General features: G+C 40.0%; 1 protein-coding gene across 1 annotated transcript in view; it reads right to left on the bottom strand.

Moving 5' to 3' along the window:
• The window catches only part of LOC128372419 (contactin-associated protein-like 4), a 50,064-nt gene that overhangs the window by 17,653 nt on the left and 16,954 nt on the right, over positions 1-15,457 (bottom strand). The window contains exons 4-15 of the mRNA XM_053332456.1: positions 14,716-14,891; positions 14,429-14,575; positions 12,067-12,334; positions 11,137-11,286; positions 10,780-10,951; positions 7,036-7,142; positions 5,597-5,716; positions 5,161-5,361; positions 4,130-4,292; positions 3,612-3,739; positions 3,160-3,330; positions 737-955 (exon numbers count right to left, since the gene is read on the bottom strand). Of these exons, the coding sequence (XP_053188431.1) occupies positions 737-955; positions 3,160-3,330; positions 3,612-3,739; positions 4,130-4,292; positions 5,161-5,361; positions 5,597-5,716; positions 7,036-7,142; positions 10,780-10,951; positions 11,137-11,286; positions 12,067-12,334; positions 14,429-14,575; positions 14,716-14,891 (2,022 nt within the window). The remainder of the gene's footprint in view (positions 1-736; positions 956-3,159; positions 3,331-3,611; positions 3,740-4,129; positions 4,293-5,160; positions 5,362-5,596; positions 5,717-7,035; positions 7,143-10,779; positions 10,952-11,136; positions 11,287-12,066; positions 12,335-14,428; positions 14,576-14,715; positions 14,892-15,457) is intronic.

Here is a 15,457-nt window from a genome sequence, read left to right as displayed (position 1 = left end):
ATCAGGAGCTGTCAGAAAGAGGACAAGCTTAACTAATGGACCGGGTTAAAACACTGTTTCAAGGTTACTGCAATGAAACTGACCACTACAAACTTTTCACTGCATCACCCTGAGGATAATTCAGGAATTTTCACTCAGTTTATGTATATAGATGTATTGTTTCTATTAACTCGGCTTGTGAAGCTGAATGGGTAAAAAATGATCTTAACACAGTCAGGGGAAGGATTGTTATAGGTTGATTGAACTCACTTGAATCTGTCAGTACCAATGTGGATCAACAAGTAACCAGAGCTTAGCTTTAATCTGCAGTTTTGCTGAAGTGTATAGTTTTTCAGACAATCTGTTTTTCTCAGGAGGAGCAGAAGAAACAAAGATGTAAAGTTGCCACCTCCCATGGGGTCAACAAAATTCTACTGTACAGTCATTGTGTGTTTGATGTGCAAAAAAACTAAAGAATATAAAGAGAGTTAATGAAAGATAAAGAAAGGAGGGCAAAGACAGAATATTGCAACAAGTCAAGAAGCTCTGAGGTAAAACAAGAATAAAAACAGTAACGCCAACTCTTGATAATGACAGCTGAGGCTGATATGTCTTCCAGAGAGAGATCGTAACTATGCGTAGAAAGAGAATGCATGAATATTGTATTGTTGTTACCTTTGTTGGAGTCTTTAAAAGGCTGCTTTGAATTGCATTACAAAAATCCAAACCAGCCCTGCCACAGCACACATACACGCACCTATAAATAACTGGCTGTTCAGCTGCAGGTGGATGTGCCCATCAGCGGGGGCCTCCTGTGTGGCGGCAGGGAGCTCGTCGAGATGGAGCGACGCCTCTTTAACATTCCTCTCGGCGCGGATGCGATGCCACTTGTTGTCATTCAGCGGGAAGCCAGCCTCCACGTGAACCGCCAGCGGCCCGTTACCCACGTCAAAGGAGAAGAGGACCTCTGTGGAGGCTGCGTCAGGGAATAGAGAAGCACAAAGTCGAGACTTACTGTGAATATTTAACAACCTTCAAGTACATTTTTACTTCCCATCCATATTGTCTTCTGCATGTTGACTTGTTCCAGCTGTGGAGAGACCAGGTGTCAATAGCCCAGACATTTTGTGCTTTCTATACCGTAATTCATGACTTGGTTTATGTGAATCTGTAAAGCATAACACAAACAGGACAAGATGGAAACACAAAGAAGAAAAAGACAAAAAAGAAAACTCTCTGCAATTTTCTAGTCAGCTCAAATCACAGTCAATATTGCTTTAAAATGTTGCCAACAAGCCATATTTTCACACTGAGCCGGCGCACATTACTCACTGATTTACTTGAACATAAAAGGCCCACTTTCTCTTATTGCCCCTTTTATCTTGTTACCCTTTTACCAAGGACCAAGCTCATTTTGAAGCCTTTATTCCCAGGAAGAGTAACACCATCTGTGAAGGCAACAAGATGAAGTTATTTTTTGCGAAGGGGAGCGCAGAGCCGGTTGACACATTGACACCTAAGGTGCACCAGAAGTTTGAAAGAAAGAAATATATTCACACTGAAATCATTTCTCGCTAAAGTGATGCAAACACAAACTGTCGCCCAACAGCTCACAAGGATGTGACACTAAAGAGCAGCTGTTGTTATGACAACCAGCTACAAAGACAGAGCGCTACTATGGCCAGCTACAAGGATAGAGCTCTTATGACCAGCTACATGCATTGTGCACATAAATGGGATTAAAGCCCCTGAAAACTTCACTTCAAATCATAAGTATTTCTACAGTATATAAGATTACACTTTTAACATTTTAGTTTTTCATGTTTTTGTTTAGCTTTTGTTTGTATTTCTCTCATTTTAAGTTTTTATTTGGTATGTCTCACCATAAGAGGGTTTTTTGTTAGTTAATGTTTTAATTTTGTTTAATTTTTTTCTTGTATTATGTATTTTTTTCTTTTATGTGCAGTAAAAATGAAATCTTAAATCTAAAATACACAGGATTAAATATTAATAAGCAACAATTCAAATCAAAGGAAACATCTTAAGGTGTTATTTATTAAGAGTTTAACACTCGACTAATCTACTACACCAGGACTGTGTGGCTGTAGTCTGACCACATTTTTTTTGATGGTGTCCAAACAGCTACCAAAAGTAATCAAATTTGGATTAAAATATAACTAAATCCTGATTGGCCAGGGAGGCGAGCACAGAGTTAAAAGGAAATACAAAAATATCTAATGAGAAACAACCAGAACAGTTCTAAGCTTGGTAGAAAACTGTGTTCAAGTAGGGCGTGATTACTCACAGTAAGAAGCTGATTGAGAAAATACATTTTCAGAGCCTTTAGACCTGACTTCTTTATCCTCACAGCTACATTTCTGCTGGAGTAACTTGATTTCTTTGCAGTTTATATTTTTGAGACATGGGAAGTATCACTGTAGCAGGAAGAAAGGTGATGTGTGTCTTCGTATAAATCTGAAATTCAGACATATGTACTGCATACAGTGAGAAAAACTGCATTTTCTCACTACTGAGCCTCTCTTTCTCTTGTTTATCAGTAAAATAAATTAGGCTGCAGCTTCATATATTACAAACAAACTTCAAATATGCCAGCACTGGATCAAGGGGAGAGATCTGACGACCAGCTGCAGCCTTAATCTGATTTCTTTTTGCAATCATTTGTCTGTGTGTGTGTGCATGCAAGCATAATCTATCATATGGAGCCACCTGTATATCATTTTCTAGCAGGACCAGTGACAATCTTTGGCACTTAATCAAGAGGTGTTAAATAAATGGCAGCTACAACAGCATGTACTATGTGAACTGCCATAAAGTATTACAGTATGATGATATTTTAACACCAACACACTATAATGATACAGAGAGCTCTAAAATCTGGTGGCTATAAAGGAAATGCACTGCAGCGGCGAGGAGCAAAGACACTCCATTGAATTCCCACTGGAGGAAAAATAACTGATGGTGTTTGCTGGAAAAGTGCATTTCTTTCTTTGATTTCTTTCGAGAGGGACTGAGGTGGAGTTCCATGAAAGGCTTGTCACCTCCAGCTGAGTTCAATCCAGATGAAACTTTTAACTCTCGGGGATAATCCTTCATGCTTAGGTTGTACTCGCATCTAAGTGCAGTCGGGATTAGACGTCTAACCTGAGAGATTTTACTTACAGCTGAGTTCAATCCGAATAAAGTCTTTGATGCCCAAGTTTTCCAGGAAGACGCCGGAGGATGAAGTGGTTTTAAACAGGAAGGAGATGTCCGCGCTCAGCTCTCCGTGGAATGTGGGAAAGTGGAGGTACGATGTCTCTTTGTCAAAAAATGCGGCGTTCCACACATTTTCTGCAAGATAAATGAAAAAGTTTTAGTCATGGTGAGGACTACATGATGATTGATTTTTGAAGTTTAGCTGATACATGTTTGGTGTGTCAAGTTTGGTGAGTACAGTACTGAGACATGACACACACACACACACACACACACACACACACACACACACACACACACACACACACAAACACACACACACACACACACACACACACACACACACACACACACACACACATCATTTCAACAAAAGCATGCACAAGGTGACATTGAGGGCTCTTGGCTGGACTTACTGTCTCCATGGCAACGGAGTGGTCCAACCCTGTATGCGCTTTCTGAGCCTGGCCGATGGACATCGCCCAGCACCAGAGACCTGACAGGGAGGGTCTCCTTATGGGTCAGTAGGCCTGAGTCATTAGCCCTGGAAGGTAGTGAGAGGGTGGAGCGGAGGAAGAATGAGAAGAAGAAGAAGAAGAAAAAGAGGCTGAATTTAAAGGAGAAACCAAAGACTAGAGGGGAAAAATAGTTTTATATCAAGCAGTGCAAGGACACAGATAAGAAAGAAGGTTTAAAATAAGTTTGATTATCATGATCATTAGTGGCACTAGATGAAGGAAAGAATAAGAAGAGAAAATCAAAACAAAGAGAAGAGGGATTTTAAACTAGATACACACAAAATGTCTCATTGTACTGGGCATGTTGACATCAATATCACAATAGATTAATCTGCCAAAAGTACTCTGATGCATTAAATGTGTTAAACTATCAGGGCTTAATTCCTCAGGTTTTGATAATAATGAAGGAACAGTACCATTCTGTGCGGTCTGCGTCACAGTTGCAGTGGTGTTTGGGGTCAACACAGTTCTTCTGCAGGCCGCAGGCACACTGCTGGGTGCCTGGAAGAGCCCCGCCCCAGTAAGTCTGCATCTGTCCTTCACCTGGACCCCCCATCCACCAGCTCAGCGGAGAGCCATCTACAACACAAACAAATACTCATCTTAGTCACTTGTGATGAAATGTTAATACGCTGGAGGCTTTCCCCAAAGGTAGTCACAGCTGTAAACTGTAACACCTCAACCTCCTGTTTTAAATTCAAAATATATGAGCGCCAGGCAGCACCATGATGTTGGTTCTATGTGGTGCCACAGAATATAAATAAGCCTTAAGCTGAATTCAAATGTCCACACTTCACTGTGCTTGCAGACTCGCAGACCTTGCAGACGCATTCCTGGGAATTCTGCGAATGCCAACGGCTGTCCAAAATCCACTTTTCATCAAGTCCACAAGGAGCCTACAGCAGACTTTTTGCATACTTCCAGAGAGTCCACTCAGTTTGCATACTTCACTCTAAGATATGGACCATATTTTCTTTTTTGTTGTAGAAATGTACTGATGTAGTGAGGCTAGATTATGTACATACTTAATACTGATAGCACTATAACAATGTGGATTGTTATCATTTATTAAACTAGATGGGCAAAAGTTTGTTTTTGTCCATCTACAGATTCCAAGGTCTTCTTTTGAGGATTTGCATTTCATGTAAAGCTAAAATATCTCTGAGCAATCTAGCCAGAGTTGTAGCGGCTGTGTGAAGCAGCAGACCTGCACATATCATGCATACGTTTCAAATATCAAAATATCAAATATAATATCAAAACCATTGAAAACCATTCAGAAAAAAGAATTTGAAATGAATTACAGGGTTAGGAATTTAAATTAATCTCCATAGAAACATTTAAGGTCTGAGGTCTTATCTCACAGAGCATTTTATCTGTCTGTGATCACTGTCTGTGATGTCTAAGCCTGCAAATCTGGAGGTTGGACATGTGTATTGAGCCTTACCTGGCATTTTGAGGAGGCGTGACTTCCTGCAATGGTAGGTCAGTTCCTGTTCGCAGTGCTCTGATTGGCTGATGATGGCCGCTAACTGCGCCTCCTCAGATATGTATTCAAAGTGAGCCAAGTGCTGAGTTTTGCTCAGCAAGGGTCGGACTCTAGTTAGTTCTGTGTTATTGTGCTGGATCACCATCCACGTCTTCTCCTCTGGTGGAGAGAGAGAGGGACAGAAAGAAAGAGAAAAAAACGAAGCATATGTTCATTTTTCATTTTTATGTGTGTGTGTATGTGTGTGTATGTGTGTGTGTGTGTTTTGGAATTTGGCTCAGTCAGCAGGACTGACAGGCAGGAATAGAGGCGGGATGAGAGAGAGAGAGAATGAGACGCTAGACATAAAACTGGTGTGTTTGTGTGGGTGCGATTTGATGAGTGTGTCAGCTACCTGTCATGTTGCAGTATATTAGCTGTGGTCTGATGGGTCCGCTGCCATCCACATCAATGTAATAATACCCCGATGTGTTCCCTTTGTGTTTGTACGCCTCGCAGGACTGCTCGTATATGGCTGAGGACAGAGAGAGAGAGAGAGAATGTTTTTGTTAGCCCCCTCTAACATCATTGAGATCCCACCAGGTGAGAATTCTTCTCTGTATTTTCATCTTTTGTGAGTGATCAAAGCCATGGAGTTAATTAAAAGACAGAGTATAATGCAATGGGCCCCTGGGCAAAGACAAATAAACCCCCTCCCCCTCCACTAATACACAGCATGTGCACCACTTGCAGTTATTTTGTTTCTCTTTCAGAATTTAAAAGTTTCTTTCTCAATTTGCAGATTAACTATGACTGCAAAGTGCTGCTATTTAAATGTAATTATGGTGGACAGGAAGAGAGATGCTTTCCCAAAGCTTTCTGCTACAACAGATCGATACTCATATACTCCTCCTCACATGCAACAAAATAATAATTGGGGACTGAACAAAACACTGTAGTGAACCATTGAGAGGGAAACTGTAATTCAGGTTAGTTTTCTTTTTAAAGCAGGTCTCCTATCAAACATTTAAATTACTTTAGTGAATTCTATGTAGGCATGCTGTAGCCTAAATATTCACTTGACAAACAACGTATAACATTAATTATTGAGCTTTACAGGTGCTGGTAAGTACTTTTTGTTACATTTGGTAGAGCCAGAGAAGCAAATAAGCATGAGGTCAGAGAGCAATAAAGGTTGAGAAACCCTGAATTAAAGTATTAGTTACTGTGCTGACTGTTGTGGGAACCTGAAAGCGAGTTATTGATCATCCTCGCTTCACCTTTGATTCACTTGTTAAATTTATTGGCTATATTGAAGAAAACCTTTCAGCCTTGACACATCTGCTTAAGTGTTGTGAAAACACTGTGGTTGTAATTTTTTACCTTTGGCACAGACAACAGTACTTCTCTTGGGTCTTCAAAGCAAAGTACTATTCGGTTTGGTCTGCTTTTGCAAAATAAAGTCCTTTATAGTTTCCTAAATCAAATAAACACTTACATACAAACAAAAAAAATATTGGGTGGTGAACAGGCAAGGAACTAACATCTTTCTCTAAATCTGCCTCTTGGCTATAATTGAAATCTTTCTCACTTTTCCGTCTACTTTTTAACCTCCCTAGCTGTCTTTCCCTCTTTGTGTCGTCGAGTTTTTTCTGGGCTGAGCGCTTACACAATGATGATTGGAGGAGAGAGGTTGCATCTTAGCCCGACCTTTTGCCACAACAATGTCTGCAGAGACACGACGTTAAAAAGCAGCAGGTCGTCTCATTATAGGTAAAACAAGTGCAAACATACACACGGAAACCACAGACACTATATACGTGACCTTTACATAACAAGGCATCCGCCTCTTACAGCTATGGCAGGTGGCTCCACTGTAGCCGGTGCTGGAGCAGTTACAGTGAAAGGTGCTCCATGACTGACTGCAGCTGCCTCCATGTTCACAATGACTGGCAGAACACCTGAGAGAGAGAGAGAGAGAGAGAGAGAGAGAGAGAGAGAGAGAGAGAGAGAGAGAGAGAGAGAGAGAGAGAGAGAGAGAGAGAGAGAGAGAGAGAGAGCGAGTCAGAGAGAGAGAGAGCGAGTCAGAGAGAGAGAGAGAGAGAGAGAGAGAGAGAGAGAGCGAGAGCGAGAGAGAGAGAGAGAAAGGAGAGAGAGAGAGAGAAAGGAGAGCAATCATTTAGCCTTTATCCAAATCCTCCCCTTTACCTTTCCTCTTGTTGTAGAAGCACCATCACTTTACAGACTTATGCTACATTGTGGTAAAATACCTGCACAATAAAAACACACAGTAGAAAAGACTGACACAGAAAATATGGATGATAATCTTTATCAATATAAATATATCTTCTTCCTGTTTTAGATATTCACAAGGTTTTACAGGTGCTAAACACGGTGTTGGCGGCTCTCTGTTTTGAGGACTGAACCCAAGCAGTCAGAGGGGGAGGGTGAATTAGAAAAAGCACAGCAACAATTAAGAGGAGAGGATGACTCACACGTTTGTAAAAAGATGTGTGAGCCTGAAACAAATATATGCTTTGGACAAAAATACAATAAAGATTAAATTTGTGAACAATTAAAATCACATCAGACATCATTAAGTGTTTGCCAAAGGTTAGCTAACAGTTAAGCTGTTTAAATTACAATTATTTTGAATTTAGCGTCAGTTCTTCCAGATGATAGAATAACATCAACTAACATCTAAAAGTGAAAACTGGAACTTATGAGGTGGGATTTGAACTCTGCTGAAGATAAATGTAATTTATAATCCACAGTCACAACCTGAACACCTTTACTTTTCACAAGATTCACAATCTAACTGTAGCTTGTTTCTGGCTGTGCTGATTAATTTATCATCATTATAAAAGGATATGTCACCCATTGCAACAGTATGGATCCCAGCAAAGTTATATGGCACAAAAGCACAAGCTATATCAGACTCTGTGGCTCTCATTGTTGGTTATATCTTTAAAAATAGTGCCTTGATCATTCTGAGGTTTCAGAACTAACTTTTGCCTACATTTATTTACATAAGAAGCACAGAGTTGAACTTTTTATTGTTTTGACTGCATGAATACCAGATGAGAGATATTCTTCCATTTCTCCTTTCAAAACAGTTGTCATGATCCCTGCAGCATGGCACTAAATGCACAGAAGTGAAGAGGTGTGTGTGTGTCTACATATGCGTGTGTGTGTGTGTGTGTGTGTGTGTGTGTTTGCTCAGAAATGAATCCCTACAACCACAGCCGAGGCAAAGACTGCCACTTTGGAGGTAATGCTTACATAAACCAGTGGATGTTTATATGTGTGTTTTCTACTGTGGACACGACATGAGAGTTAGTAGCTGTCTCCCTGTGCTGCTGAATCCAACTCACACACAATTAAACACATTTTACCAAACTCTGCTGCAGTTTTGTTTTTCTTTTCTCTCTTTCAGTGTCAATCCAGTGTCGGGACAGACGCCGAAGAGGAAGGAAAGAAAAAAAAAGACATGGGAAACAGTGATTAGAAAGAGACAAAATGATGGAGGTAGAGGAAGAGAGAGAGAGAGAGAGAGAGAGAGAGAGAGAGAGAGAGAGAGAGAGAGAGAGAGAGATCCAGGAGGGGGAATTAAGGTTGAGAGAGGGATCGAAGAAGAGGAAGGAGTGAGGGAGTAACAAAGGGGATGAAGGTGGGGGTGAATGGAGCTCAGCAGTGGCTGGGTGAATTTATTCGAAGGGGGGGAAATAAGGTCAGCAAATTTGTGAGAGATTTGCAGAGAGAGTAAATGAGAAAGAGAGGAGAGAAGCATATATTTTTAATCTTTGACTTGTTGGGGAAAAGTCTGACTCAGCAGATTTGTCTGATGGTAAAGTTTGTCTTTTAGCATCAATTTCACTGCTTTCCTTTAATCTAAAAAAACAAACAAACAAACAAACAAACAAACATGAAGACATGTGCAGCATTTTGTATTTACTCCACCACTATGTGCTTCTAAATAGCATAATGCATTAGAAAGTCTGTCGATCCATTGTTGCCTCACTTATCTGTAAAAGGGAAGAGACTTTTTCCTAAGCCACAGGGTCCCACGCAAATTTCTGTGCACGCATGATCAGTCAAGCAGCACTTATTTGGGGAAAGTACACTGTAGGTTGCAGGTGAAGGGTTTGAATAGTGTGAATCAATTTTTCAACTTGACATTTTATTGAAACTTATGCTGCTTGGTGGATAATATGTATGCCATTTGCCAGTGGGCTCTAATGATTTGGAAAAAGGTCTAATGTCATGTTCTGAGAGGAATGCGCTCTCACACAACAAAACATTAAACTGACATGGTGGAATTTGTCTTGACATTTTCTGCAATATAGAAAAATGAAAAGACATATTAGAGGCTACAGTTTCTTCATTATTTGATGATAAAGAAATGTCAAGAACATTGATTCTATGCAGTGGTGGTAACAGACCAACAGACCTTTCAGTGCACAAATCTGTATTGGTTCAACAGTTTTAGTCCCCATGCATTTTGAACTTCTATGGCTTTAACATCCTTAAAAATATTAATGCACAAGCTATTAACTATAACTATACTAAGATGCAAAAATCCAATTAACAACAGATGCATGATGCAGCAGCTTCTTTTGTTGAGGTGTTTTAAATTAAATGTTCACCACTGGGACATTTGGTTGTTTGTGAGTTTGAGTTTTTTTTTAACATTCTGCCTTTATTCACTGCCTTTTATAATGTTCCTCATGAGTGCAGTTTCTGTCTCTCTTGGAGTCCCGAGCATACAAACAATCAGCAAAAAAATTATAATGATGATCATCAGGCAACGGCAGAGCGAGAAAGCAAACTTGGAAAATAAAAACTCTCCTTTGAACCAGCCAAACCCTCTATCAGCTGACACTAACACAACAAAACACAATATCCCCATTTTTTCCAAACTCAATCACACACTGAGCCACAGAGCCAATCAACACCAGGCAGATAAAATATTGGGTGTGTAAGAGTGACTTGGCAGCAATCAGCAGAAAAGGAAAACATTGTTTTGTCACTGTGGTTATTTCACTCTGATCTCGACCATACAATAACTCTAAATTGTGTGTGTGTGTGTGTGTGTGTGTGTGTGTCATACTCTTTCCTTAAGAAAACATATTGTATCACAGATGCTCACAAATAAATCCCATTTTCAAGAAACAAAAGAAAGCAAAACCACATTTTAGCCCAGAGGGAAGAAGCTGCACCTCCTATAAACAATTATAGGATTCTTTTCCTAGGAAGGAAACATTTTGTGAAACAGTGAAACTGGAGTATTGCAGCCATAATTCCCTTTGCATCCAATCTACTGCTGTCAAATAATCCATGTGTAACACCCCTCCACAGGAAACTATTCACTGAACCTTCAGTGGAAGATTAACAGGGGTTACAAAGATAGGATGGCAACAAAATCATATTTTCTCACAACATCTGCCAAAACACATTATATGAGTTGATTATATGATCCATAAGCAGTAGCAAATAAAACTTAATGGACAAATAAAGCTAAAACAAAACTAACAGTTGATTTAGCATAACATTTGCTATTTTATCAATGTCTCCTGTATAAATACTTTTAGGTCTGACCTGTCAATGATGCCACACATATCGATCTGTAGGTGACTGTAGTTTCCCAGCAGCCTCTGCTGCACCATGATCAAGTCCACTGGTTGGCTGTCTACAGTCAGTTGACGCATGCAGCCTTGGAAAGCTTTGAAGGGGTTCCTGCACTCCTGATGGCTCCCTTCATTAGGACAACCTGTGCAGCAGAGCAAAAACCATGATGTCCATCTCTGACCCCAACATCTCAAACCACTGTACCGATGACGTTCAAGTTTAGAGAAGTTAAACTTGACATTTAACATGATTGAAAGGCAAACACAGTGTATCAGCTTTTAGAAATAGTCTAATTAATGCATGTGTTCATTTGTATCAATGTCTTACCTCCAAAAAAAAGTTGACCTCCGGTGGTAATAACAAACGAGGGACTTGCGTGAGCAGTGGCGCCTTCATCTCTGTCCACAGCAACAGTCAGACGTCCTCGCCTGGAGATCAGCTCCACAGAGTGCCACTGGCCGTCATTCAGACCTGACCCTAAGGACACACAGGTATACTGTAAATACCTTTGACTGTCATGATGTTCATTTCATCATTTAATGCCATAGTCTTAAACTTTCTTTTACTATTTAAATCTGCAATGAATCTTGGCCAGAAACTAAACTTCATATGTGCTGGTTATAGCAAGATGTGCAGTCTTTTGTGTTGAAGTAAGTTTTAAGATGTTGTGAATGTGGAAACTTATATGATCTGGAGGGAAATTATATATGATTGCTGTACTCAATGTGGACATCAGAGATTGGGCACAGCTACTTGACAGTGCTGCTGGAGCTGGTTGTGATTCAGTGTGATGTTCAAGGACTCTTCACCAAGCTAGATAAATGAAAAAGAAATACTTGAGCCTAAATCCATTGGCTAAAGGATGCTCTCTTTAAAGATGCTGGATGTTTTATTGAGACTGACATTAAGGCATTTTATTTTAAACATTTCTGTTTACTAGCAACTTGTGCAAATTAGTTTTGATCTGTCTTGTTAGCTCTATGTGTGATAATGAATATGTGGTATAAAATAGCTTTTTTTCATTGTTGAAAGTGGTCAGTTTAAAGCAAAAAATACCAAGTACATCATTTAAATGAAGAATATTTCTGCTCATGCAGGGTTATGTTAGTCAGTTCTTGCTCTGTGGCATCTGTGCTGTGAATTCTTAGTTGTTAATCTAGACCTTAATGAGATGAAACTGGACATAAAATGGAGAGATTTTGCCCCATCACAGATGAGAGAATATAATTTAAATTGTAGGTCGCGGGTCAGACTGACCTACACTGAGCTCCAGCGGCGCCCTGCCCTGCTTCTGCACCTGTAGATGGAGCCTGGCTCTGCTAAGGTACAGCCACACCACACCCTCTTGTTTTGGTAGGTCAAAGGTCAGGAGTAGCCCTGCCTTGTTCCAGGTCCGAAACTGAAGCCCCACCGACAAGCCCGTTGATGTCAGTTCTGTCACTCCTGGCAACCACAGAAAACTCTGAGGGCTGGTGAACGTCATGGCAACAAAAACGGGCTCAGCGCAAGAAAAGGTCACATTGCCCTGAGATAGATGGAGAGGAGGAGAGGGGGAGAAGATGTGGAGAGAGAGCCATTATTACAGCAGAAGAGGGAAAACACGATAATGTATGAATATGAATTAATTTGCGAGGCTGCGTGGCGGTGCCCTGATGCACAGAGATCTCATCAGCAAGTCTCCTTAAAGAGCTAGAGACTATTACCATAATGATAATAGCCAAGCTTAGAATAAGCACCAGCAGATCAAACTTAAAGCACCAATGTCACCCAACAGCTCTCTAAGGTCACAGAGGAAGTACAGAAACAGAGAGTGAGAAATAAGATGCTGATTAAGCGCCTGGGAGCACTTGGTCAACTTTGTATGCAAGCCCATAGTTTGGAGAAGTGGTAATTACAGTAAGTCCCCTGCCGAAGCAGCAATACTGATATATTACATCCCAGGGTCTCTACTGGGAACACTGGATTTCTATTTTAGTAAACTATGCAGCACGCAGACACTTGATCAAATCAAAAAGCTCTTTGTGGTGCAGTTAAAGTGATATATGTTAATGCAGAATGAAGAGGAGAGAGCCGAAGAGATTCAGCTGTGATGCGCATTAAGTTGACATGATCCAAACACGCACGCACACGCACACACACACACACACACACACACACACACACACACACACACACACACACACACACACACACACAGAGAGAGACAGATGTGTGAACTTGCTTTCCCATTTTGAGCATTTAAATGCAGTAAATTGGAAGTAAATGAGGACATTTTTTTCCTTCTCTTTATCAGTCAGAAATTCATGTGCACTTAATTTAGCATTTCCCAGTTTCACTTCATTTATTGTTACTATGGCACTACTCAACAACAGCTGTCTGGTGAAATATAAGTAAACAAGTGATACAGTAGTAATACATAGAGGGCTCATAGATCTATTAGTAATAGTAAATATCGGGAATGCAGTGTTGGACAAGCTACTGAACATTAACTTCTCTCAAAAAGTAATTAAATCACTGCATATTAAAGTAATAAGTGAGTAGGGAAAGCAACTTTTGTGTTCCTTTAATGCAAAAACTCAATTTGGTTCAACAAGTTTAATCAACTTGGTTAAGAGTCTGGTGTGTTTTGCCCACAACTTCAGATCAGTTCAGTTAAAAAAAACAAAAAACGACTTAAAATGAGAACTCAAAGTTGGAACTGCAGCAGGAGTTCAGTGACAGTGATTATTAACAATATATAACATTATAACTCCAGAGATGAGGTTTATGTTTTACTATGAGTTGACTACAAAGACGTGGACTTTACAACACAGCTCTGAAACACAGTGAGGTCAGATTTATCGTGTTTGTGTTGTCTGTGCGGCTGCTATCTACACTTTTCACATAAGACAACCAAAACTAAAATACAGCAAGAAAGAAGAAAGAAAGTTAGTTTCAACACTGTTAAAATGTAAGGAACAATAAACTCTGCGATAACCTGTTATATAAAAATAACAAAACTATAGGCGGAGGGAAAAACACCCCAGTGGTAAATGGATCATGTTTCCTCTGCCAAGCACATTATTTTTCTTTATCAGTGTGTGTAGTCGGTGTGTATTATGTAGCTTCTGCCTTGGCCACTTTACCAAAGCAAAACAAAACACAGTGTGTTGAAGTCATTATCCATTTTCAAAGCTTGTTTGAAGTCAGTTTAACGCATGGTTAAGTCAAATGGATTATTTCCTATCTGTCATTATGTATTAATGCAGCATCAAGCAGAAGCATTGTTGCTATAGTTACCAACAACTTTATATATATATAGTTCCTGTGGTTACCTGACTGGATGTTTGTATGTTTTAGTATTTTTGATGGACGTTGTATAATAATTGTGTTTTATAAGAATATATGTGTTGAAATAAAATCTATGAATCTTTTATTTTTGTTGCTAATGTTGGATCTAAATCTATATAATACTAATTTCTGTTGCTTCACATCAATTCATCCAATGTATCAGATGTGTTAGTGGCATCCACCAAAATGCGTACTGCACATATCTAGTGTCTACAGTGTGTGACAAGTGTACATAATACACAAACACACACACACAAGCTTTTCAGTCTCATATTGTAAGCCATGTTACCTTCACAGTAACCCGCTGATCTTTCTGTTTAGCCAGGTCCACCAGGTTCAGGCTGTTATAAACAAGGTTTTCTATACAGCCGTGAAAGTCCCTGTTTGACCCGCCAGACCTCTGAGAACCAGGGCCTCGGTCTGCTCCTACACTCATCTGTACAGGGAAAGAATGTGACAAACACACACAAATAAAAAATAGAAAATAAAGTTGAGCAGTTTTTTTTTCTCATTATTTTTTCATCATATTTTCATCATGAGTTTCCCACCTACACACACACACACACACACACGTACCTGATCATGTTCCCAGTGAGTGAATCTTGGTGGGATCTGCACCCACAGTGTGCTTTTGTCCACAGTGAGGTTGAGGTGAGAGCCGTGATGCTCCACTGCGACGTGGTGCCAGTGTTGGTCGTCTAACAGGCTGCCCAGAGACACGAGATGGCGGCCGTCAGGAGAAGAGCTCCTGCCTGGAGACAAAGAGGAGGAGAAAGACAGAGATGAAAAGACGGAGGAAGATGTAGTGATGATGGTAGATAAAGGAGATGATGAGAGGAATCTAAAGGAGAAAGTTGATATCTTGAATTTTAAATATTCCCTATACATCACTAAATAAAATCTGCAAGATAGTACACAATTACATACTCAGACTTGACTAAAATGGGTGGATTGTTTCGAGCAGACACAAATGAATGTTGATGTCTGAAAACTGATATTCAGATAAGCTTATTTTCTTTTTCTGTCAGAGCAGGATAAAATATTTAAGTTTTTTCATTTGTAGAGATGTGTCTATTTTCAGTAATGTTTATTCATGCAAAGAATTTGACTGTGAAATCTTTGTATTGTCAAGAGCATGTTAGGAAATGCAGCCTAGTCTGTCCATCTCTCTTTGGGAACAAAATAAGCACAGTATTCCTGTCTACACTTTATGCTTAAACTGGCAGGGACTGCTGTTTAAATGTCTCCGAACTGCCTCTGTAGTGTCACAGTTTTCTGTTGGTGATCATCTCAGAGTCAGATCAACATCCGCAACTGA

Source organism: Scomber japonicus, chromosome 14 (assembly GCF_027409825.1).
Source record: "Scomber japonicus isolate fScoJap1 chromosome 14, fScoJap1.pri, whole genome shotgun sequence".
Classification (NCBI taxonomy): domain Eukaryota; kingdom Metazoa; phylum Chordata; class Actinopteri; order Scombriformes; family Scombridae; genus Scomber; species Scomber japonicus.
This window is presented reverse-complemented; position numbering and strand designations above follow the sequence as displayed.